At 44.4% G+C, this 26603-nt stretch overlaps 3 protein-coding genes across 5 annotated transcripts in view; 1 reads left to right on the top strand and 2 right to left on the bottom strand.

Moving 5' to 3' along the window:
• Nucleotides 1-25460, top strand: part of LOC6615591 (cyclic nucleotide-gated cation channel beta-3) — a 55503-nt gene extending 30043 nt beyond the window's left edge. The window contains exons 3-12 of one of the 3 annotated variants that reach the window (XM_032716179.1): nucleotides 7370-8188; nucleotides 8564-8918; nucleotides 9042-10108; nucleotides 19831-19982; nucleotides 20072-20213; nucleotides 20317-20454; nucleotides 22119-22286; nucleotides 22606-22831; nucleotides 22946-23091; nucleotides 23159-25460. In XM_032716179.1, the coding sequence (XP_032572070.1) occupies nucleotides 7370-8188; nucleotides 8564-8918; nucleotides 9042-10108; nucleotides 19831-19982; nucleotides 20072-20213; nucleotides 20317-20454; nucleotides 22119-22286; nucleotides 22606-22831; nucleotides 22946-23091; nucleotides 23159-23469 (3524 nt within the window). In that variant the 3' untranslated portion in view covers nucleotides 23470-25460. Of the gene's footprint in view, nucleotides 1-7369; nucleotides 8189-8563; nucleotides 8919-9041; nucleotides 10109-19830; nucleotides 19983-20071; nucleotides 20214-20316; nucleotides 20467-22118; nucleotides 22287-22605; nucleotides 22832-22945; nucleotides 23092-23158 lie in introns of all 3 variants that reach the window. The other 2 variants (XM_032716181.1, XM_032716180.1) reach the window with 2 other exon arrangements.
• Nucleotides 3146-4265, bottom strand: LOC6615593 (hypodermin-B). Its single transcript, XM_002039931.2, has 3 exons — nucleotides 3936-4265; nucleotides 3605-3881; nucleotides 3146-3547 (listed from the first exon to the last, which is right to left on the bottom strand). The coding sequence occupies exons 1-3, from the start codon at nucleotides 4175-4177 to the stop codon at nucleotides 3179-3181; spliced, it is 888 nt and encodes a 295-aa protein (XP_002039967.2). The 5' UTR covers nucleotides 4178-4265; the 3' UTR covers nucleotides 3146-3178.
• On the bottom strand, nucleotides 11997-12635 carry LOC6615592 (calmodulin). Its single transcript, XM_002039930.2, has one exon. It carries the CDS (start codon nucleotides 12506-12508, stop codon nucleotides 12044-12046), a length of 465 nt encoding a protein of 154 aa, XP_002039966.1. The 5' UTR covers nucleotides 12509-12635; the 3' UTR covers nucleotides 11997-12043.
• Nucleotides 25461-26603: the final 1143 nt, after the last annotated feature.

Below are 26603 nucleotides of genomic sequence, written 5' to 3'. Positions count from 1 at the left end.
CACAGGACACGGAGCAGGACAACGGCCCCTGGACAGCTTTATGACATGCATGCGCATATGGACGTACATATAAATATAAATTCAGCTTGAAATCGTTTAATATGCCGCATTGTCCTGCCTGCGAGAAGCGAGACCTAAATAATTACCATCGCAATTTCAATTTGCTCACTCTTTTTGATGTTTGCGAGCAAAGCCTGCGGGCATAGAGCTGATATCTGAATATTTCACAGCGGACGAAAACCGAGAAGTTCTTGGCAGTAGTCTCTACATGCTAGACAAATTGTACGAACTTTCCATTTAGACGAGCTTTACTGTGCAGTGTGCAATTGACATTTTACTCGCAACTGACTGCTAAGTGCTCGCACTCTAATTTAAATTAAACTAATTTGTAAATCTTTAACGCACACGCACACAATCAGAGCTTTCTTTTGGTGTTTCTTTGTGTGTGTGTGTGTGTGTGTGTGTGTGTGTGTGTGTGTGTGTGTGTGTGTGTGTGTGTGTGTGTGTGTGTGTGTGTGTGTGTGTGTGTGTGTGTGTGTGTGTGTGTGTGTGTGTGTGTGTGTGTGTGTGTGTGTGTGTGTGTGTGTGTGTGTGTGTGTGTGTGTGTGTGTGTGTGTGTGTGTGTGTGTGTGTGTGTGTGTGTGTGTGTGTGTGTGTTTATATACAGAGGTGGTCAAAAGTATTTTCACTTTTCACATTTCACTCAAATGCACTTTGTGAAAATAATTTTGACCACCTCTGTATATCTGTTTGTCCTCCATGTGCCCTTGTGAATATTTTTAACCCAAATCCATTAGAGAAGTTACTCAAGAATCCTTTAGATATTTATGTGCTGTGAGCGCTGTCTTAACCCCAGCGCACACACATACAGTGGCAACTGCAGATGCAGATACATTCGCAGATTTAGATACAGATACAGATGCGCACACAGATGCAATAGCAGTTGCTTAGCGAAGAGATTGCGAGCGGACAAGCTCAGCAGAGGTCACATCAAGTAAATAGCAACGTCGTCGAGGCAAACAAATACGAAAACATTTATAAGACTGCTAAGCTCATAACGAAATGCACTTACACTCGAGTACAAGCAGACTAGGACACACATATGTAGGGTGACCACCATTCCACCATTCCCTCTTGGATTTTTGCCATGCTAAACACGCGTACACTGAACCAAATACGAATGTATATGTTCTTGAAAAATATATGTAATTTAAAGGGTCAATATCATTTGGTATTACTTTTCAATTACCTGCAACACATATAGATGATATGCACATCTGATTGAAATAACTTTTGTGTCCTGAGCAAATATCATGATCCAGTGCCAGTTCTCTCCGTGTATCAAGTATATGCCAAGTGGGACGAGCGAAAAGCAAGCGCAGGAGCTCATCTCCTATTCATGCCGATGTCCTGGGACAATGTCAATGGAACCGCGAGGCAGAGTCGCTTTTCAGCTGGCTTAGCCACCGCTCAGCGCTGCGCTAATGGTCCCCAAACGCGGGATCGGGATCGGGATCAGGCCAAAAATATGCTGAGCCGATTGTGCAGCTGGCCAAAATGTAATTAACTGCATATTCCCTGGGAAATAAAGATATTCGGATGCGGGCAGCCGCCAGCGCTTGTCACTCAATTTCACTGTTGCACCCGCATTGCACACACACACACTCACAACACTTGAACTGTAAATTCGCATAGCACGAACTTGCACTCTTTCCTCGCCTCGTGCTCGCATCCTTTTGCCCTCATGTCCGCGCATATTAAAAGTTTAATGTAAATGTAATGAGTGCCAACGCATGCAAATGAACAGTTTGGCTTTGGCCCCTGAGCCACGCCCCCGCCCCGAACCGCCCATCAGCCCAACGCCTTTATTGCTTTTGCGGTTGCAGCAGCTGTGCGGTATCCACGTTGGCCCACTGCTAATGAGTTGAGTCACTTAAATACATTGAAAGCCGTGCAAAATTTAAAGTACATTTATCGCAGTTCGTCGAACGGAATGTTCCCTGAGCTTATTTCTTAAATGGATTTCCCAACCCTTTAAAATAAACTAGAAAATCTACACTGATCTTTATAGTAACTGATGGAAACGCAGAGAATCTCCTGCTTATGCGCCATCGCGACTTTTTCGATGACAAACGGAAGTCGCTTGCTTGACCATCTGCCACTTCCGGCGTCAGGAATTCCACAATTTCGAGAGATTATTTCGTTGTCAGCTTGGGCCGGCGAGCGTTAATTGAATTGGCTTCTTCGCCGGCGAGCTTGTCACATCTGTTCCATTTGCTCCATTTGGGCCAGATGTTACACCTGGCCACACCCACATATACATTCCTACGCACACACACACACCCGCACTGGCGCACACTCATATAGATTCGCATCGCATCGCTTACACGCACGTGCGCACTACTACATAGGCAGTGGCACGCCCCCTATCACACCTTAATACGCATTCATGCATACCAAACGTTGAGTACGAGCGCCAGGACGAGATCCTTAACCATTTTGATAGGGGGATGCGGATGAGGATGGGCAAATGCTGGCAATGAGTCCCAATGAGTCGCAATGATGATGGTGCCTCACACACTTTCTCAGTTTCCCAGTTTGCTGTCAGGCCAAAAAGGGCGTTTAATTAAATGAAGTCGTTTGCATTAATGTTGTCATTACGCATTTGCCTACGGAGCTCTTCGGAAAAACAAAAAAAAATGCGAAATGGGGCAAGATGCACAAAATTCATTACGCAAATGAGGAGCAGAGGCCTGGCCTTTGTTACCTGCTAAGAAACATAAGCTGAATTCGTGTATCCATTGCCATTTGGGTCCAATCTGAATGCCATGCTCGGGAATGAAGTATCTGGTGGAGAGCAGACTATCCTTCCATTCAAATTCAATTCTCGCTCGCATCAACCGTTTCCACTTACTGTGGCCAGCCCAGCATCGAATTTTCCAGCTCTGAAACAGGGATTTTGAGTGCTTTATTGCCCTTCTACTGGCAGAGTGTGTGGTCAATGACAATTAAAGCCACATGCACATGGACGCGGTTCCAGTCGCGCTTTGCGCCCATTAAGAGCTGTGCCCATCGAGTTACCAGGTTGCCTATGTCACAAGTTCAACGCATTTGGTACCCTAGTCTAGTTCCTAATCAGGAGACATTGCATATATTATTAGTTTATTTTCTGAAATTTTCAAATGCGATTTAAGCAGCTATGAAGTACATACAACAGTATGAACATGAGGGTTGGATTTGCCTTAGTCATGCTGGCCCAGTCATATGCCGTTTGCCTGATCCACCTTAAGCCGCTAAATACGTCAGTATAGATGGACGGAATATTGGTGCAACCGCAACCAATCGGATAGGCAACTATGCCGACAACCACCTTTCCGGCTAGTAATGGGGATCCAATGTCGCCGCTGCACGGTTCCGCGTCTATTGTCCAATTATTGTTCCCAGCACACATCATTCCATCACCGTAGTGTCGGAAGTACGTCTTACACACCGCGTTGTCCATGAGAACCACGTCCAATTGATATATGTGCACTGCCAAAGGTCCGCCCTGGAAGCATAGTAGCATAGATTGAAGTGTTAGTCATGAAATTTTGAGTAGCCGTACAAAATACATCCTTCCCCAACCGAGGACAGTGTGCCTGACCCCGGTTTTCGGTGCCTCTGTCGGCAGATGAAGGAATCCTATTCGTGGATCATTCGAGGGCATTTTCTCCTGAAGCTTCATTAGAGCCATGTTGTAGGTGTTGTGCATGGTGAAGTTCTTTGGGACGTACAGACTGGACACTGGCGAACAGACCGATTTTCCGGGGATATAGCGCAGTCTATGCGGGGATCCGGCCACCACCAGCAGCCATCGAGCCTTGTACATGATCTTGGATTGTCTAAAGGATCGAGGATATATGATCCAGTTACCGATTACTGAGGTAATTACCTACCCCATGACACAATGGGCGGCAGTTATCACCCATTGGTTGGATAGTAGCCCTCCTCCGCAGTAGTGATTGTCGCCAAAAAATTTGTTTGGGGTTCTCGATCTGATGGACACCACGTACTTGGCCAACTCGAGGGTGTCTTCTCCATGAAATTCGGGCGTGGATAAACGCTTCATCCGATGGCCTCCACTGAGGAATACCATGACTGTTATTAAAATGGCTACATATTGGTGTTTCTTTGCCATATACAAGACGAAACTAACAAATTAAGCGAATAACTGAGTTAATTTGAATTTTAGTTCAATTTGTTGATTGATACGAGTATGGTATTATGTTTATGTATTACTCCTGAGTTTAGCAATTTATTCCTATCTATATATATATTTATCCAAGTTAATCCGAACTTACGAGCAATTACAATAACCGACGCTAGGTGGAGCACATGTGCAATCTAGAAAACAGTCGCTCTGCTGCTGAGTAAACGTGTATCTTAAGTCAATTACTTTCAAATTTTAACGAATTTGTTCTATGTGCATATTAAGTACGCCTCGCTGCGGTTCATCTGGCAGCTGAGTGTGCTGTTTTTGCTTGTTTTGCGCTGTTTTGCGTTTAAAGTTGGTTTCTGGTAATGCATTTATGGCTTGACTTCCTTTTTGTGTCCTTTAAGTTTCCATTTCCACTTTGAGCCATGCTCTGGTCCACTTTTCTCTTTTCGCTTCTCGGCCGCGTGTTTGTGTAAGGCTCAAGTATGTTTAAGTAAAGTTAGCTCGCCAACTTTTGTCAAAGTATTTCGTGTTCTCAAATATTTTCATTTGCCGAGCCAGCTGCACCAAATAATTGAGGTTTAGTTTTTGCCCGAAATGCCTCTTTTTCTCCGAATGCCACTTATTTTTTTTTGGGTTTCGGTTCTGGCTGAGGGACAGAGGGCAACCGAAGCCGAACCAACTTGTGATGATTTGCGGCAGGCAAATTTATTGACAATTCATGGCTCATGGTTGCCCAGAAGCCCGTCCCTCCATCCCCTTCCCCATCCCCTTCCCTTCCCTTTTTCTGTGTGAGTGAGGCCGTTCAAGCGTTTTGTTGAACTTTTGCGCAAGTTTGTCGCAAGTTTCCGGCTGGCAGGCCATGACAAAGTGCCGCACATTAAGCTGAAGATTTTTCATTTTTCTCCGCTCTATCTCACTCAGTCGCTTGCCCGCCATCCCGCTCCGTTTTTCCTCCTCGCAGTGCCTGTTTTTGTTATCACCGAGGCCGCAGCCAAGACAAACCAAAAAGCGCAAAAGTTTAAATTAATGACACTCAACTATTAGCAAAATTAAATAGTGCTAAGATTATGTCTGCAAACTTGGAATGCGGTCAGGGACAGGGCTGGGTTTCCATCTCTCGGTCTTCAGCTTTTCCGCTTTTCCGTTCTCAATATGTCTACGACTTGGGCCATGGAACGGCCCAATTTGCGGTGACAGCCTGAAAGTAGGCAACAGGCTTGTAAATTGCCAATGACGCAATACTAGAACATTGAATTTGTTTACGTGTAGTCCGAACTTTCAGCAGACATTGAAATGCACTCTGGCAAACTTAGTTTGTGCGGAACAACGAAATTCACACAAGTGAATTTATCGACCAAGAACTACACTCAACTCTCACTTTAACTCACTTTAGGTCACTTAGTAAAAGGGATTTGCTTATGTGTAATAGCATAACATACCTATTATTCTATGATCTTGAAGTTAGTTTAATCTGATTTGATTCTAATTTAAGCTCTTAATCTCTTAAAAATAAAATTACAACTGCAAATCTAGGTCAATATGTGTGTAATATTTTCAATTGTTTGCTGACAAAATGTACTTGCTCTTATGCCTGGTTTTGTAACACAAATTATATATTCCCGAAAGAGGATTAAAAACAGTATATAAGCTGGACAAACTTCACGTGTATCCACATTCAACGGCAGGGGGTGTGATGAAGGCTCTGGAATTTATTAATAATGCACACGAAGCTAAATAACATTTATTTTTTCCGGCCACCGACCGCAAAAGTATCTCACGAAGGGCGTGGATGACGTAGAATTAGTTAATAAATAAACGCGGTCAAGTTGATTTGTATGTTGCCATTAAGCGCGAATTAATTAGAAATTATTGCCCAGCGAGGAAAGTGCAAATTCGTGTTCGAGGACCTAGGAGGTGTGGAAAGGAGGCGTGGTAGGTGGCAGGTAGTACGTGGGCCAAAGTAATTGACAATTTTTGCATTTGGCTCGCGACTCGTGGAATCGACTCCACTCCACTCCACTGACACTCGACTCTAGCCAATCTATTCAGCATCATTGTTTGGTGGCCTAATTGAATTACGCTGGCCAGAAGCTGAGCAATAATTAAAAGCGGTCTGCCAATAATCAATGGCCAGGCACCCACCCAGCTGGAGGCAGGTATCTTCGTCCTGGCGGAGCAGCGAGCAACAGGCGGAGGAGGACTCGAATGGCTCGTAATAGAAATAAATTGGCGCCACACGCAGTTCGCTGGCGACACTGTCGATACAGATACAATTACAGATACAAACATCTGAAAGCCAGCAGTCGTGGCCATTGTCTGGCTGTTCGACAGTCAAGTGGCACTTGAGCCAGTCCTTTGGCCAGGAGCTCTGGCCCAATCTGTACGTACCCCTTGCGTGTGGCAGCTCATGAATTTCCAAGTGCCAATTGCCAGGCAGCTGGTTAAAAGTAATGAAGCTCCCTTGGCGTGTGTGCTCATCTGCTCATATATGTTTTTTTCTCCTTTTGTTGCATGCTCCATTTAGGCGCACGTAATTAAATCTAACTTTATTAGCACATTTCTGGGGCCTCCAAGTGAAGACAGAGCGACTTTGGTGCGAAGCTACTTGGCGGCCATCACCTTACAGTCGAAAAATAAGCAATGCATGCAAGTCTTACACTGAAAAAAAAACACTTTTACCAGTTAAGAAATTAATATTGAGCAGATGATTGAAGAAATATTTGTACCCTTGCAAACTAATAGCACATAAGATATATATTAGTTAATATAGCATATTTTCTCTGTGTATCCGTCAAGTCTCGGTAAGAGGTAATTAGAACCCGACCCACATACTTTCAAGTCCCAGCTGTTCGAATACCTATGTTCTTGTAAATCTCGTTGTTGTTTCTTGTTGAATGCTGTTGCTATTTGATAACGTTACTGCAGTTGAGTTGTTGCTCAAGACCAACTCTTTCAACACCACCAACCAGCAAACCACCTGTAGCCACCAAAAACCACCACTAAACCACCAATCCAATCCTTTCTCACTCGTTCTTATTGTGATTTATTCGAGAATTTGCAATTAATTATACTCTATACTCTGATCACATTTCTCGTGCTTTTTCCATTCGAACATAAATCAATGCGATACCAAAATCAAACTAAACCGCGAAACAATGATGGCAATTGCAGCTGCCACGCCCACTTTGAGGCGTGCAACGGCCATAGATGTTGATGCAGATGCAGATGCAGATGCGGACGCAGACGCAGATGGTAATGACAACGAAAACCATGTCGATGGTTATACCGATGATGATGACGATGATGAACGATGGCTGAGAGCTCCGAGGGCTCAGAAGGTTCAGAAGGCTCAAACTCAGGCTTATGCCGCTCACAATGACAGGCCGCAGACCAAAACAACAGTCGCAATACGTCAAAACAACGGCAGCAACAAGAGCAACATCAACTGCAACAGCAACAGCAAGTGCAACAGCAGCAGCAACAACAACTTTAAATCAGCAACAACATCTCAGTCAAACATAAACCATAGATTAGCGCCGAGGGCTAGCTTTCCGGAGATAATGCAGCCACGCCTGTCGCTCAATGGGTTGCTCAACCCCTCGCTAATGCCCTCGCCCCGCCCCCTCTATCGGGATCACAGCTCGAGGTCAATCAACCCGCTGACCGCCTATGAGCAGCAAATGGCGGAGCTGGACGGCAGCTTCTATGCGAGCAATGCCGGTTACTTGGGCGCCGGAATGGGCGGCAGTGCGGGCGGTGGCACCACCTGTACAAATCTCACGGTGGGCGGTGGTTCGACTGGTGGCGGTGCAATGGCGGGTGGTGGTGGTACTGCAGCCCAAGTGGGTGGCGGAGGTGGTGCAGGTGGTGGCGGTGATGCTGCCATACATACAACCGAACTCTCGATCACACCCACAATGGCCGGCGATGAGCAGTTCATCGATCTGGGGAGCCTGCGACGCTTCTCGATCGATCGCCAGAGCTTTCTCGGTAAGGCCACGTGATCCCTAAAAACTTAACCGAAAGTCAGAAAAAAAGAAAGTGTCCAGTTAGGAAATTAAACTATATTGTTTAAATTACATATTGATATTTTTTTTTATTTTTTTTTTATTTGATTTAACTATACCAGACTAAGTAAAACCTTCTTCACATAAGCAGAACTACATACTTACAACAAAGATTTCTGTACAATATCAAAGAGATTTCGATAGGATTTTTATTCGTAACAGGATCATTTCCACAGATTTTCAGAACCGATAGCTCAATAGGTTATTCTATGATCCCCAAACATGCACATTTAAAGAGTTAATAGTCGGATTGCTTTAATAACGAATTATTTCATCTTAAATTTCCAATCATCCATAGATCTAGGACCAAAGTTTGGTATGACCCAGCCGAAATTCGGGCAGAGTGTCTCGCAACAAGGTTTCTTCACTTCGCACGACAGCCTGGCCACACCATGCGCCTCCAGGGCCTCCAACTCGCACATGGCCACCGTAAGCACTGCCTCAGAAATGGATCTTCTGCACAACAAGCAACGCAACAAGTCGCGGGGTCGCCTGAAAACGGCTGCCAGCGGCGATCAGCCGCTCCTGGGCACATGGAATCGATCCACGGGACGCGGTTCGCAGGATAACACACTGGCCGGCGGCGGAGCCACCAGTTTGGCCATGGGCGGCTACAATCAGTACGGTGGCAACTACTGCAACGGCACAGATCGGTGGGTACCAGTAATATTAGTAACTAACTAAGGTGCTGTCTAAAAGCATGCATAAATTATATGAGTGTCTAGTTCAAGTATACTCGCCTGACATTATCTTTATTTGTACTCCCGATTCCATAGCTACCCGCGCTCCCGATCGCAGCAGCAGGGCCACCACAATGCTGCCCAGCAGGCGCACCACCCCTACCAGCTGCAGCACTCGGCCTCCACGGTGTCGCACCACCCGCACGCACACGGTCCAGCCTCGCAGGGTGGCCCTGGTGGGCCGGGACCCCCCCACGGCGGCCATCCGCATCACACGCACCACGGTGGCGCCGGCAGTGGAGGCGGTAGTGGACCAGGCTCTCATGGTGGCCAGTCGCACCATCAGAAACCACGACGAACGGCCTCGCAGCGTATTCGAGCAGCAACGGCGGCCAGGAAACTGCACTTCGTCTTTGATCCGGCGGGGCGACTGTGCTACTACTGGTCCATGGTGGTGTCCATGGCCTTCCTGTACAACTTCTGGGTGATAATCTACCGCTTCGCCTTCCAGGAGATCAACCGGCGAACGATCGCCATCTGGTTCTGTCTGGACTACCTGTCCGACTTCCTGTATCTGATCGATATACTGTTCCACTTTCGCACCGGATACCTGGAGGACGGGGTGCTTCAGACGGACGCTTTGAAGCTGCGCACCCACTACATGAACTCGACGATCTTCTACATCGACTGCCTGTGCCTGCTGCCGCTTGACTTCCTCTACTTGTCCATCGGCTTCAACTCGATCCTGCGCAGCTTCCGGCTGGTGAAGATCTACCGGTTCTGGGCCTTCATGGATCGCACCGAACGGCACACCAACTACCCGAACCTGTTCCGGAGCACGGCCCTCATCCACTACCTGCTTGTGATATTCCATTGGAACGGCTGCCTCTACCACATCATCCACAAGAACAATGGGTTCGGATCGCGCAACTGGGTCTACCACGACTCGGAGTCGGCGGACGTGGTCAAGCAGTATCTGCAGAGCTACTACTGGTGCACCCTGGCGCTGACCACCATCGGGGATCTGCCCAAGCCGCGCTCCAAGGGCGAGTACGTCTTTGTTATCCTGCAGCTGCTCTTCGGCCTGATGCTCTTCGCCACGGTGCTGGGGCACGTGGCCAACATTGTGACGTCAGTGAGTGCAGCGCGCAAGGAGTTTCAAGGTGAGTACTACCTACCTTTAAAATGTATATATACATATACATAAGTAAAGTCGGCGGGGAAGCTGATTTCAATATCATATGCAACCAAAACAAAAAAAAAACCATTTCGTTATTCATAGCGAATTTATGACAGCTTGTGATGCAAAAAAAAAGATAAATAATCCAGAAATAGAACAAAAAGAATTTTTTCATTAAAAAGCACAACATGTTTTCTTAAACAATAAATTTTCCTGCATACTAACAAAAGTACTTAGCCTGATTAAGTATTGTTTTTGTTTTATGAAAAGAATGGAAACAGCTGTGATTGATGGCACAGGACCTAAAGTCCTCGTTTGTATACTGTAGTTCTATTTTAGCACAATAAATTGGCATATAAATAAAGCTGATAGCATGATACAAGAAAGACAATTTTCAAGGATGAGCTTGGGAAATATTAAATGTGCCATCCAACTTATCACTGAAATTCCGGCTTTTAGTTTCCCTGCGGAACCCGTATTAATGCAAATGAGAAATGTGGACGTCGACACAATAGCGCTGAAGGTATTTTCCAGAGCGTCTCGAGAATTCCTACCAAAACTAACCGAACTTGTTGCTTGAAGTTGTCCTGACAACTGGAAAAGGACCTCGCAGCATATGAATGCGGATAAAGAAGAAAGGCAACAGGATAACAATGGGCAAATACTTTCGTACTTATCCTTAAGCTGCGTTTTCAGCAGAAGGGAATGTGTAATATTGTGCGGGCTGAAAGCTGTGCCAATTTTATGCAAAATATTGAAATCTGGCGGTGCCATGGCAATGATGATGTGGCAGCGGGACAGCCCAGTAATGCCCATTGTGGCATACAAAGAGGACTCGAAGGACCCGAAGGACTCGTGGAGAATTCTCTCGTAGGCTCAGTTGGGCGTGCGGCCATTAGCTAAATGAACTCGTTTACCCGGCCGGGCCATAAATAACTGGACGAAATGCAAGAGCAATCCAAGTCAGCTAAGTGGAAAATGCCAAGTGAAAGGCATAGCAGGACTAGACCAGCGTACACTCAGAAAAAAGAAGTGGGATGAAATGCATTTGTGTGTAGTTCCAGAAGGATACCACAGATATGGCAATCGAAAAGGAAGAAATAAGATATTCTTTGGCACACATTGAACCATTTTCTTGTATACCTTTCAAATTCAGTGAATTTGCTAATTTGTTTCGAGTGCACAGAGCTAGCGGAAAACGCATTAGAGGAAGCGGAAACGAGAATAAGATGCGACAGCGCTGGGCATCATTTCTTGCTTTCATTAAGAGCAGCGTCAGCTGAAAAATATTAAAGCCACTCACGACGACAATGGGTCAAGGTGGTTTGGTCAGCTCCTGCCAGCGGGGCGGCAAACAAAGCACAATTGGACGCCGGTGGGCGGCTCCAAAAGGGGGCGTGGCACCTTGATTTCCGCTGGCCGTTCCTTCTGGCTAAGCTCCTTCTTCGTCTTCTAGCTCTTCCCCCACTGTGAGCCCCGCCTGCAGCGCCCAGCCAACTGGCAGCTGACTTGTTTACACAACACTTTGCATGTGTGTTTGTGTGTGTGCGGCCATTGCACATGTGTCCATGTCCATGTCCTGCAGGGGGAGTGGCAGGGGCGACGGCGAAAGGATGGCAAAGTCAGCAAGCAAAGCTCTGGCGGCTTAATGGACGAAACGTGCTGTTGAATTAATTTCTGGCTTTATGCTCTCAATTTTTTCCTTCCGTTTTCCATTTAGCCGCCTTCGTTTTTTTGCCAGCGGGCAGAAATATACTTCTATGTATTGAATTTCAATTTTTAAGTACTTCAAACATTAAGCCCTGCTAAAAACCAAATAAAATACATTTTAAATAAAACAAAAACCATTATAAAATGAAATCTATGAAAACAATAATTTTTATATTAATCTACAATAGATTTTTGAGATACATTCAGTTCAAATGGGGCTGTGCATAAAGCCTATGAAATCGCGCAGGCTAATGCGCCCATCGCCATCCATATCGACTGCTTGGCAGATATCCTTAATATCGTCATCGGTTACGACTTCGCCCAGGACGACCATGATGGCACGCACATCCTGGACGGTGACGTAGCCGTCGCGATCGCGGTCAATCATGTTGAAGGTCCGGAGTAGACTTTGATCACTATCCACATGGGCCATTCGGGGCGCCATCATGCGTATGAATTTTTTCAAGTCCAGCCTCTCCTCGTCTCTCACAGCCACCGAATGGATGAGATCGTACAGCTCCGCCTCAGTGATTTCGTAACCCACTGAAATCAGAGCCAGGCGCACCTCGTGGGCTGATAGAGTGCCATTCGAGTCCAGATCATACCTTTCAAAGGCATCCCTCAGTTCGTCGATCTGCTCATTCGTCACCTCATTGCCGGAAAAAGAAGGCATGGCATGGCACTAGCACTAGCCAATAAAACCCTAAAGAAGTTCAGGAAAATGGGGTACAAAAAAAGCATAAATCGGAAAAAAACCGATGTGTATGAAAACTGACAATCAACTCAACTCAACCGAACTCAAACTCTGTTCTCGATGGCTAATAAAACACTTAGGCAAGCAATTGTTGTTGTTGCGGTCACAAACTTTTCCGGAATAATAATGCATCATATACTCGTACAAGGGGCAATAAAAGGAAAAAATAAGGAAAGCAGAGATGCTGAAGCATGCAACGTTTGGAGAACCATCCATCAATTTGTCAATTCAGCGCTTGCCTTTGAGTGGCCTTCCATGGGACAGGAATGATGTTAGATGACGATGATGATGATGATGATGATGGGCAGTGGTTGTGCTGGAGTGCTGGCCATAAAAAATCAAGCAAGCAAATAAATTGAACGAACGCTCTCGTACTAGCTGAAAGGATTTTTCGTAATCCCTGTCCAGTTTCAAGTAATTATATTGAATAAAAGTTATAGAAGCTATAAAGGTTGTGTAATCTCAGATGGACTTTTAAATTGCAACCATACTGTGGAATTTTTTAACAATATGCTAATTTAAGACTGCTGTAATTTCAACAAATAAGAAAACATTTATTTAACCATACCTTCTTTCTAATACTTCTACCTCCACATCCCTTCACTCGCAAAGGACACGAAGCCACTGACTTGTCAGGGATTTCTAGGCTTAGAAATAAGTTTTCCAACAGCCCATTTGATTCATTCAACTTTGAGGCCTGCTCTTGTTGCGTTTATTCCCCCAAAGACTTTGAGCCGGATGATAAGCAAATGAAATGTTGTCGCCGTCCCACATGACGAATGATTAATGACACGAATGATACATTTCTCCCGGGGGCAAGAACCACGCGCCACGGCCAGTCAAAAGTTTAAACCCAACTTAAACCAAGGCAGGCACTTTTTCACTCGGTGTCACGGTGCCTGGCTGCAAATTTCGCTAGTCAGAGCTTAGTGGGGGATACTGTTTGCAAAGTGACTGAGTCCCGAGTCTTCTTCTGCTACATTAGCCTACTTCCTCCGCTCTACAAGCTACAGCCCACTCAGGATTCCACTGATGCTGCAACAACTTGTGCTTGTGTATTTGCTTAAGCCGAGCTCGCTTTCCTGTTTCCTTCCGCTGCTTTTCCACTTTTCCACTTTCCCCCGCTGCCTGGAAAGGGAAGGGGGATGGGGGCGCATTGGCGCAGGGGCGGGGTCTCAGGAAAATTGATTTTGAAATAGTTGGTCTGCCTTTTTAAATTTGATTGACGTTATTACATTACATAACATCGCACACTAAGAGGAAAGGCGAAGCAGCTGGCTTAAGTTATTCTTACATTTAGTCCCACTTAGGTGCGGGGGGTGGTGGTGGTGGTGGGCAGCTTGGGGCGGCGGGTGATTGTGACGGGCAACAACAAGTGGAAAACTGTCATTATATTTGAGTTATTGATGGTTTTTTTTTCTACAAAATCATTCTGCAACAATGTTGCTGCTACCCGACCGCACCGCAACACACTTCAGCCACACGCTGACAGGATCTACTCCCCAACACCCGCCACCCCCTTACCCTTCCGCACACACACACACTGTTACATTCACGCTTAGTTAAACGCATGGCTGTGGCTTGTTAACGTCGACAAGCGCAAAAGTTTGCCGTTCGCCAAATGCTTGCGATAATCGACAAGCTCTCACATACTCAACCGAATGCACTCAGAAAAAATGCGACAGAATGCTGATAAAAGATGTATAGCATAGATGTTCAGATTATATTGCAAAGTGTTAAAACTCATAATTGGAGAATAAATGCTGTTTCCACTCAAGCTCATTTTCTCCCAGTGCACAGCACTCACACACTGCCAGGCAACCTGCTCGCATTCAGGACATTCACTGTGCGAGCAAATGTGTATTGAATTTTGCCCTGTTTTGGCAACTGTCCAAACACCATTTCAAAAACTGACATTTAAAATTATGGAAATTCAGCCTCATAACATACATACATATCTGCGCCCATCCCTCAGGTCCCATTATGTAATTGTTATTGTAAATAGTTTTATGCAAATTTTCCCGCTGTCAGCAAAACTGTCAACGGACCTTGATTGATGTATGCGGACAGTTTGCATATGAATCATCGTTCCCAGTCGTGAGTGTGGGCAAGTGTGTTCCTGTGCATTTATTCAATTGAATTTCTTGGCTTACTTAGTTTTCAAACATTTATGCCATTTTCCTCCGCCCGCTGCTCAGTCTTCATTTACAATTAATGTCTGTTTGGCTTGGCTTGGCCTGGTCAGAACGGACTTGGCTTTTGGCCCCGCAATTAAAACAATTTACGCGCTCAATTTAAGCCAGCACAAGCAAACACGAATCCTGGCCCAAAGGAGCTGGGCGGAAGCTTCACCGAGCTGAGCGCCGAGCAGAAGATTTGTAGTGCTTTGGCCACCAAGCGTTTTCGACTTGGTAAATGCATAATGGCCAAAGTGTTGTTGCGCGCTCTTGTTTTTGTTGCTGCTGCCACTGCTGCTCCTGCTGCTGCCCCACAATGGTGGCACTAAAAATAGCAACGAGGCGAAGTGACGAAAAGCAAACGAACTCAGAAACGCGTCAGCCATTCGACATTGGAACGGTGTCGGTGATATCTCTTCCACACACTGAGGGAATCCAAGGATTTCGAGCTTGATTTAACATTCCCTTTACACCTGGAAAGTTTTGCATTCCGAAAAATACATATGTATTCTCAAAAAAATAATGGCAAATTTATGGAAATTTCAATTGAGATATTTAAGAAGTATGCTGAGTGTACTATCCTTTTGATATCACCAATTAGGAATAGAAATAGAAAGCACGAATCTAAATGATAAAAGATAAAACAGCGCTATCCTTTTCAAAGAAGACATCTCCCGAATAAATCTGTCAAAGGACGTTTACCATACCTTTCCAGGGTATCGTTTTCTTCGATTGCGCCAGATCCTTTTGGCCGTACCTCTTTCCATCTTCTCTGCCTCTTTTTTAAGAGGGGATGTGGGCGAAAAAGTGGGGATGCAGCGACGTCCATTATCCACTTTAAGTTGCCAGCCCTTGCTGTGTGTGTGTGTGTGCGTGTGAGTGTGAGTGAGTGTCCTGGTCTCCCCTCAGCATGGGTATATGTGTTCAGCTTGGCTTGTGTTTGTTGTTCGTTTCGCTGTTTGCTTTTGCTTGCCACAGCAATGTCCTGTGTTTGTGTGAGTTTATGTTTGCTTCTGGTTATGCCCCACAGTTGTAACCCGGTGTGTGTGTGTGTGTGTGGGAATATATGTATATATATATATGCGGATTCCAATCAATATCGTAGACGCAGTCGCCGCTGGTGGCCGCTTTTGCCCATTAAGCTGCATGTACACCAACTTACTGTCGTATTTTTAGAACACGCCAGTTGTTGTTCTTGTTCCTCTCGGTTTTTTCCCCTTTTTTGCTGTTGTATTACGGCATGTAGCTGCTCTTTAAGGGCAAAGTATTCCATTATCCTTGAATGGCGAATTCCCAAGGATTTCAGCATTCGGCTTTCAGCTCCCAATGCAGCTGGCATGCGCATTGTTATTGCAAACTGGTGGCGCTGCGAGGTGCTCGCCGCATATATTTTTAGTTACCGCCTGAATAAATCCATCCCCAGCACTTCATCCGACCATCAGCCGTGCTCAGCTCGGCTTCAGCTGCTCCTGCCACATGGCGCCCATTGTTTGTTGCCGCAGTCCAGCCAGCAGAGTGGCAAGATCGACGGCGTAGGTAAATGCATAATTAAGGTGCAAAAATCAGAGGCCGAATGCATTTTGCTTGAAATTGAACCTGCACTATTCAATGGTAAGCCGTATATATCCGGCTGTTGGTTGTAGCATTTCCGCAGGGGAGGAGCGACTTCCAAAACATTTAGAGCAACACAAATGAAACAAGCAAAAAAGATGTCGGATTAAATCGATGTTTGCATAGCTTTCTATCCGATGACTTAACATATTTTCAAGTGTTTGAGTACTTGAGGAAGGAAGAGCAGCCAGCGGAAATAATCGTAGATGTAGAACAAGTTTTCAAAAGTTAAATTAAAATACTTCTAATTAGAAAATGATGCAAGGAATTGCTTGTACAAGATGTGAATAAATTGTTTCTAGTTAGTTTGCAATTTTCACTTGGCTAGAACACCCCACAATCCAGCGTTTTTATTTTCCTCTTTATTTTTCTTCATCTTTTCGAATGCATGTTTTTCTGTGTGTGTGTGTGTGGCGGTTTATGAAAAGACTGTGGCACAGGAAGAGCAAGTTTTTGTCACGCATATTTACTGTTTGCATGTGATCCCCCCTTTTGTTCGCTCGGAAACTTGCTGCTGCAGTTGGGGCGAGACAATGGCCTGAACTTTGCACCCAGATTTCTTTCGCACACATCCGCACTGACACACACACACAGGCACACGTGTCAGCCACTGAAGTACACCCATCACCGCCTCCTTTTCACCAATATGAAGTGACTTTTTTGCCTGCAGTTGATCCTTCGGCGGCAATTGTCCTCGCCTGTCAGTCGAGAGACAAAAGTCGAGTCAAAACAGTAAATGTAATTATTGGGAAAGGCACCGCTTAGTTTGAGGTGACACCGCCATCTGGCGGGAAAAAAGAAAAGCAGGCGCAGTGGCAGCGCCGTCTAAAAATTGCAACAGAAGCAGATCAAAGTTCGCCGGGGGCAACTGTAGGCGAAGCAGAGCATAAAATGAAAAATAAATAAGAAATAAGCTGAATGTGAAGCCAAATGCACTTTCTTCTCTTTTTGGACAAACGATGCCAAGTGACTTGGGGGCAAAAAATGGCAAATTAAATTTTGCTCGCAAAATGCAACGAAATGGAAGAGGATTGCGGAGGAAAGTGGAGTGGTGGGAAGGGGCCAGGAAACAGGACGAAACGTAGCCAAACGAATCAGGACGGAAGATACAGGATAAGCTCGGTTCAGCCGCAGAGCAAGCAAAGGAATTAAAGCTCGAGTAATTTCTAAAAACACCAAAAACCATCAGGAGACAGGGAAACGCCGGCAGGACGAGAGTCTATCGAAAGCAACCGCAATTACTGAGCCAACCGCACAATACTGCAAAATACCCGCCCGAAAGCTGAAGGACTCACTCTTCTATTTGTTTATTTTAGCCGGCTGCCATGGAATATGCAATTAATATTTAGATTGATTTTCAATTGTAACAAAACCCCGCAAAGATCGTGCCAACAACGCAGCAGGAAAGGCGGGAAAACTGGGTGTTGGACAAGTGTGTGTGTGGAAAATTGAATGGGATGGTGGGTTGACTGGGTGGGTGTCGAATGCATTCAAGCAGCGCCACAATAAAAATTGTTGTAATTTTGCATGGCTCTCGTATCACTGAAATGTTGGATACGTTGGATAGAAAATGGAGGCTCCAGAATCGAAGGGAAATGGGAAAAGGTGGAGGAGACATTTCCATCGCTATCCATATCCGATATGTGTAATGGCTGCCAAGAGGCAGACACTGCCGTTCGCAAATCTTTCACTTCGCCGACAAAGTCTGGCCAACAAATGCCATTCGAAAGTAGGACACGAGCACGAGTATCCAAGCGGAAAACTTAATCAGAAGCACGAATAAAGAGCCTAATTCGGGATTATTTGCGTTTTAAATTAAATTTGATTGCAGATTACTTTGGCTTTCGGGTAAAACAAATTTTTGTTTAAATTGAAACTGCAAGTAAAAGCATTATTAACATCGTTTGTATTCAACGTTAAACTCAATGCAGATTAAATCGATTTTCAGCCAAATCTATTCGATTTGTTCAAGTTTGCAAGTGAAGTGATACAAAAAACACAAACTCAATTCATCCATGTCCCCAGTTATGTAATTGTTTAATTTATTTAGAGTTGCATAGAAGTGACACAAACTATTTTGACGGACTTTAATACAGTTATTCATTTATATTTAAAAACTGTAATTTCCATTAGGCCCCATACCATGAATGACCGAAATCCAATCTTATTAGACAAGCGAGCTGAAATTTGAGTTCGACAACAAAAGACATTTGACAATTGAGAGATGACAAATGACCAACGGGGAAAACTTGAGCTTCTAGCTGACGATTGACGATTGATTGCATTATAGATGATGTCGTCTGGTCGCTGGCCACGCCCCCTGGACTTTTGGCCCGGTAACTGGGTATTTATTTGTATTCAATCTGTTTGCCTGTTTGTCAGTTGGTTTTCAAATGTTTGCACGAGCAAACACAAAAGACGCAGCACTCAGTTGAGTCCCACCTGCCGTCCCTTCCATTTGGCCCGCCCACTCGCCAATTTCATTCCCCTTTGGCAAGCGCCGACAAATTGTGTCAATATTTGTTACCACTGACGAGCCAAGAGATTTAATTTCCTCTTATCGACTGGGGATGACTCGCCGTGGAGTGGTGCTGTGGAAAACTAAAAACAAAAGCCAGTTGTCATCAATATTGCTCAAACAGTGTCCTGTTCCTGTGTCCATTGTCCCGTGTCCCATGTCCCATGTCCCGTGTCCCTGCCAATGCCAGCAGAGTGGTCACATGGAATGTCCCCTGTCCAATATCCCCTCAGATATAGCCAATCGAGCGAACATCGCTCATTGTTGAGCTGCAACTGCACCATCGACCCAACAGCCCACCAACACAGCGATTACTATCCACTGGTTAGTTCCTTTGTGCGTGCTCCTCGACCAGAACGGATTGTTAATTGCCGGCTAAACACAAGATGGGTTCACTTGGAAGACAGTTCCTAAGATGCAGTAATCAATATCAAGCATTCGCCAGGTGGGCCAGAAGAGCTTAAGCCAGCTGGACAGCCAAAAGCCTTATATTACAAATTTATGCAGACCGGCATAAATATGAACGATTAGAGAGTAAAGCCCATGTACCATGGTACGAATATTATTAGTCTGTGGTGAAGATAAAATATTAAGTTAGAAAGACCTGTGGAGTTTGATAGATGGAACTTGAACAGAAATTTTATATAATTATCTAAAAATAAAGCTGAAATGATTGCTGTCTCTTGACAAGGTGGGTTATATTAAGCTACAAGTGAGGTACCTTGTTTACCTGTACAATACTCACAACATTTTCTGACCATCGGCGATTCTAAATACCATTGTACAACATCCTAATTTCCAGGAACTTTGTATGCCTGTCGCGTATCAATTTCCAGGAAATCCTCAGCAAATACAAATAAAACATTTTCCTTTTCTTGTTTCTCCCATTCCATTTGTGTTCCTACGTATTTTGGGCCTGGTTTTCTGTATCTCAGCCAAGCTGGATGGCGTGAAGACGTACATGCGGATGCGACGTGTGCCGAATCATCTGCAGGTGAAGGTCATCAAATGGTTCGATTACCTGTGGCTTACGCAAAAATGCTCGGACGAGGAGCGCGCCGTGTCCTGTCTTCCTGATAAATTAAAGGTCAGTACACGGGGGCGTCTTAGGCCCCGGAACACGATTTGTCCATTACTAAAGGCGAAATCTCTCCTTCGTTCCCCCGGCTATTTCAGGCTGAAATAGCAATTAACGTCCATTTAGATACGCTCAAGCGGGTGGAGATTTTCCAAAACACAGAGGCCGGTTTCCTATGCGAACTGGTGCTGCGCCTGAGGCCCGTGCTCTTCTCGCCCGGCGACTACATCTGCAGAAAGGGTGAGTCCCATGGTCCTGGCCAATCCCTTTGATATCACCACACGCTTTTTGTTTCCACTCGATTCTGATACCGATTCCGATTCCCTTTCCTATTCCGATTTAGGCGAGGTGGGCAAGGAGATGTACATTGTGAATCGAGGACGATTGCAGGTGGTGGCCGACAATGGAAAGACGGTGATGGCCTCCCTGAAGGCTGGTTCCTATTTTGGCGAGATTAGTATACTCAATATGGGCACCGCAGGTAAAGAACTTGGTAAATATCCCGTTTTAGTGCGACAGGCGGAACAATAACGATAACGTAACTACTACAACAACCTTCCCAACCCAAACGCCCAGAAAAATAAATGAAATAAAATAAAAACCGAAAAAATATCCCATTAATCAACAGACACACTCACACACCATAAAAAGCATACTACGTAACCGTGTCTATGTGTGGAATGTAATTGTCTATAATTGTGCAACCAAGTGTTAACCGGATTCCCCCAATCCCAGCGAGCAAAACGTATAGTTTAGAGATTGGTCCCGCCCCCCGAATCCCCCAGCATATACATATGTAACCAACTAGTCGGGCACAAGAATCAAATTCAATAGAATTTACGTTTCATATCATAAATACTCGTACCATATGGGGAGCACCATTTTGTTCATTTTCCCACCATTTTTTGCAAGTTTATATTGTTTTTTTGTTTGTTTATTTGGCCAGCCCTTAGAGTATGCAACGTATTTTTATTGCTCACCTCTCGAAAGGGCTGAAAAATTAATGAATGTCAAATGCAATTATTGCACCTGCATGCACTCACACGGGTCTCTCGATTTTATTGTTCTCGACATTTTTATTATGGGCAAATGAAAGCGAATGCAATAATTGTGGTCGCGCCTCGGAAAAAACACGCAATTTACTGAACTTTGCGCTGCTTTTAAAGCGTGTAATAGTTGGCCAGCCAAGTGTGAAGTCGATTCGTGGGGAAAATGGAGCAGCTAGCAGCCAGCAGCTCTGTTCATTATAATTAACAGGATTGTGTTCCATCCAAATGCATGTGCGATATCTATTCGTTGCATACTCGAAGGCGCATCATCGGAGCCATGTGCCACCTAATTGAGTTTGCGAAAGAGCAAGAGTGGCGAGAGCAACTCAATTTGCAGACAAAAGTTAAGGAGGTGGCCCCAAAGTTTTGCACCACCCCACGACTCACGAACCAGCATCCCCCATTTGGCACCTCCTTTTCCCCGAGCAATTAGAGACGGTAAAATCGAATTGTTTAAAGTTCCTTGTGTTTCTGCATGATTTAAGCATTATTCCGGTTTAGTTCCATTCGTGGGCGCTCAACGGTGAGAATTGCCTACAGGATTTTAGCACCGAAAAGCCATTCCTTACGCTAGTTAGTCGCTCCATCTTTGTCTTTGTCTCTATTTTAATCTCTCTGTCTCTCTCTATCTCTATATATTTGTCTCCTAACTCGGTGTTGTTGTTGTATTGCTTTGCCTGGACGTAATTTAAACGTTTCCCTACACGTAATTGCATTGCGAGTTGTGTGTAATTTCAATTAAGTATACGACCCGTGTACACAAGCCACTCTCACAAACGATTCTTCTTGTCGCCAAAAGTGCACATAATTTTGGATAAGCGAGTATTAAAATTTTAATCAAAATCCGTCTTCCGTAAATCCTATTCAATATTTACCTCGTGTTTTTTTTCGAACATTCATATTGCGTGGCATGCAATTTTAATGTCATTGTGCGCCCAAGCCAACAAGAAGAATCGACAGACACAATGACTCGAGCACACACAAATACACACGTAGAGCATCTCCGGGAAATGCTTTTTTGCAAGACCATTAAACTTTTCTCTTTGCGTTGGCAAACATTTGCTTTGCCAACTTTCCCGATGCGAAACAAAAACAGGCAACCGACGCACAGCCAGCGTTCGCTCAGTGGGATACAGCGACCTCTTCGTCCTGAGCAAGAAGGACATGTGGGACGTGCTGAAGGAGTATCCGGCGGCGCGTGTTCGTCTGGAGTCGATAGCCGTCAAGCGATTGGAGAAGTACAAGAAGGCCCCGCTGGAGAAAGGTAAGGCACTTGTCTTATTTGCTGCCACCCCACTCCGCTATCCGGTTCGCCAGAACCACAGCACAGCTCAAACCAGCCCAGCCCAGCCTCCCAATTCAACCACCACATCCAGCCACACAACATCCAGCAAAGCCACCAGAATCCCCGCCCAAACAAATACCACTCGAAATTCAAAGATACCCATACGAATACGAATACGATTGCCCCAGAATAACACGATTCGATTGTTTTCGCCTTCCGTTCCGTCTTTCCTTCCTTTTCGTTATCGATTTCATTTGCGTCCGTTTCCGTTTGTGAACGATTTTGATTTAAAACACAGTCAAATACTTTAATGTAGTTGCCATGGGCCGCTGCCAATCGACACCGGGCTTAGTCGAGAGCTGTGGCCGCACGTCTCTGGAGGAGATGTGGCTGCCACCGGCGACGGCTGTCGCATCCTCGCTGATGCACCACCACCAGGCGCTACAGCAGCAGCATCAGGCATCCCAGCAGCAGCCGCATCGACAGGAGTCCACACAAACCTCCTCCCAAACACATGGGTACAGGTGAGCTTAATGTTCTATTGTGAAAGCGGCCAAAAAAAAGATGACTTGTGCAATTGTTTTGACCGCAAATCAATCACCTCTAAGCTATCCAACCTTACACCAACATTTTTGCAGTCCCCGCAGCTATGCCGATCGTTTGGCCCGGGCCACGGACTCCCCCAGGTCGGTTAGCCCCAGTGCACATGGATCCGAGGAACGACCACGTAGTCGAACGACTTCGCATCACTCAATAAGGCCACAATCCCAGCCCAGCCACACGGGTAAGCACACAGAAATATGGAATCCCATGGCAGATTACTGTATGTCCCACGTAATCCCTCCTTTTAGGTCACATTTGCGACTCTAGTTCGCAGCTGGAGTGTTATGGAGCTGGTGTGGGCGGAGCTGGTGGTGGAACCACGCCCCTCTTGGGCTCCCACGAAGTTCTCGAGGACGAGATCAAGCGGCTGAGAGAACGCCTGCACACGGTGGAATCGGAAAACCAGGCCCTGAACACAAAACTCTCGCAGCAGCAGTGGGATCTGGAGAATCGACTGGCCGAGATCGAGATGCAAATCTGCGGAGTGTCGTCGACGTCCAGCGTGGATCCCGAGAATGAGACGGAGGAGCTGGAACGGAACAGAGAGAGTATCATATAACACGGGAGCGTGCTGCCCCATCAGGCGATCGGTATGGTGTACATATCATGTTCCTCATGACTCCACGATCATCATTGATCATCCAACTGACAACTGACTGCATCCGGCGATCGGGCGATTTGGATCATTACACCGCATCATATCGCATTTAACTCTCGCTTCCCAAATCTCCCACTCTCTATCTGTCTCGTATTTGTGTTTCTCCCTCTCTCTCACCCACTAACTGTGCTTTGTATTTGTGTGTATGTGTGTGATGCATGCATTCCAAATTGCCTTACTAACGAAAAACCAAAAAACATAAACATAACCAGGAGCAGCAGCAGCTATACAGCAGCAGGAGGATCGCAGGGATCGGGAGAGGAAGGCTCAAAGGCGACCAATCGAGAGCGAGACGGGAGCTCAGTCCTGTGCCAAGTACTTCTCGCTTTAGAGATCCACACAGAGAGAGAGGTAGAGAGGGGAGGACAGGGCGCCAGATAATCCTAATCCCCAAGATGTGCAATTAATGTCTCTTATGATCATACACGCTACACCAAGAGTAAAATTAAGCCGAAAATGGCACTGCCAAAGAAAATTGTCTGTACATAGGTATGAAGGAAATTCAGATCAAAATATAAGCAAAACGATCGTAATTGGTTGAGCTATGCACGACGGATCGGATCGGAAAGCTTTAATAGATTATCCGAGAGAACTTTTTCCAGAACCCCTAAAAATTGTTACCCAACACTTACACTTTTTCCATACTAAGCTCAGAAATAGATTGAGATTTACATAGATATATCATTAGGCCTAGACGCTCTTCGCTCCTTTTACTGGTTACTAAGCCAAATCGAAACGGGTACTTGAATTCCCATTGTAAATAAATTCGCTCTAGGAAATCAATTAGCATTATGGTCAATGACATAAGTATGGAATCATCTGAATAAATAACTAAAGATTACTTTAACTCATGAGTGTAACAAATGAATCGTATATCTATTGTAATATTTGCTAACTGTAATTTGAAAATTAAATTTGCTAGATGTGTATATGGGAAACGATTTACTTTACAACTGAAAATAATGCATAAACAATTTATGGAAAACTAAGTGAATATTTGCAAAATATTTGTACTATTGGAAAAGAACTGCCAGAGCATACACCACACACTCGAAAAACTATATTAATATAATAATAATAATAAACAAAAAACTTAAAAGAAAGCGCTATAGACATTTAACTATTGATAAAACCAATATTAATGGGTAAATATGTCAAAAAGAAAACACTTTTAATGCAATATTAAATTGTACTACTGTCGTATATAGTATCTACATTATACATGATCTAAATTATACTTGATATGGTAACGATTTAAAGGTCTAAATGTATTTAACTTTAGTTAGTTGCCCCAAGAGCCAAACCAATGCTGAAGATTGTAGTTGAGAAAAAACCAAGATTAATTTAGGCAAGAAGGTTCTGTAGCAGAACACAGAACGCAGTTCGAGAATCCCCATAATATGGGGGCTGCGATAATGAAGAATAATTAATTTAGCTGTAACTCTAGTTATACCTAGTTATACCATTAGATGTGTACCAGAGAAGACCAAAAAAAGATCGAATCTCGATCGAATATGAAAATTGTTCAGTGTCACCTCCCGGAATATTGAAAAAGGCAAACTGAGTTGATAAGGAAATCTAATAATTATATAGCTAACTCGATTAAGAACCATACATTTACAGAATGAGCCGGCGTTTGAGCCAGGATACGTTTGAGTATCTGCCGAGAAAACGGAAACTGGAACGAATCTCATTTCATGCCAACAATGATAGGCCAAAAACTGAAGCTCAAATTTTGTTACGCTTTTTCTTAGATTTTTGTCAAAGAGCTAAACTTATTTTCTATTTTCTAGAGAACAAATAGATGAAGAATTCTTTTTCATATTTTTCAACCTAATTACTTTTCGGAATATCATATAATGGATTAAAAATTAATTAATTATTACAATAAACATTAAATGGGGTTTCATCTAAGACAAAGCTTATAACAAACTAAGAAAAGTGTTAAACGAAAGCTAACGAAAACTTGTAAAAGTCAATCGTAGTTTTCGATTCCTTAGTTAGCCAATTATTGGCAAAGTTAAAGTTGAATAATATAACTTAATTACATTAAATTTTTATGGCTTTTTAGCACGCTTATCACGGGGCAAAGGCTCCGGCCCTTGTTAGAATTATCCCTTCTGATTTCTTCAATGTTTTTTCGTTAGAGCGCGTATAGACATATATCTATTTGTTATTGAACGTAAAATACAAGGAACTACATCGATTCGGTTGTGTTGTTGTCGCCAGGTGCAGGGGGTGAATTAGGAAGCTGGCGAGCTTAAATGGCTTACATAATAATTTATTAAATTACAAAGAAAAGAAAGCAAAAGAAGAGCATTCATAGCTTTATTTTTACTATATTTAATTAATTAATTTATAAGAACTAAACGTAAATTAATTCAGCATTGACTTCATAGCAAACACAGAGGAACAGCATAGTTCTCAGATCATCGGGCAAGAAAAGGCATTTTTTAATCGGTCACTAAATCAGATAAATCAGATCAGATCAAACAAGGCCCCGATTTGCAGCAGGTAAATCGAGCTTATCGTGCGATAGTTTCAAAGCCGTTTACGTTGCTAAACCACTCTGGAAAATCTGAAAAGGGTAAAGCAAACACAAAAGCAAACCAAATTGAATTATAAAGTAAAGCGACAACAAAACCAAAAAGAAAAACTGAAATACAAATAAAATCAAAAACAAAACAAAAAAATTCTTAATACATGAAAATCGTGCGTTTCGTTTTGCTTCGGGGGGTTAATACCATCATATACCAATATCCATCGACTCATCCATCCACTTAGCCAACAATCCGTGGGTCGATCGATCGAATGCAACTGCATGTCGTAATCAATGGGATCTGAGGAAAAGCCGCAAAATTTTTCAATTACAGAGGCCGAAACCACACGCTCATCGGATTGCCGACGCCTGCAATTAACAAGCTGGTTGAGCAGTCGAGTCCATTAGGCCAACACTCCGACACTCCAACACTCCGATCGAGAACCAACTAACCGCTTTGCTAAGCGGAAACGTGGCACCTGAGCGAATTGGGGGC

The sequence above is a fragment of the Drosophila sechellia genome, chromosome 2R (genome assembly GCF_004382195.2).
Source record: "Drosophila sechellia strain sech25 chromosome 2R, ASM438219v1, whole genome shotgun sequence".
NCBI classification, from domain to species: Eukaryota; Metazoa; Arthropoda; class Insecta; order Diptera; family Drosophilidae; genus Drosophila; species Drosophila sechellia.
The sequence above is the reverse complement of the archived record's forward strand: the minus strand, read 5'-3'. Positions and strand labels throughout refer to the sequence as shown.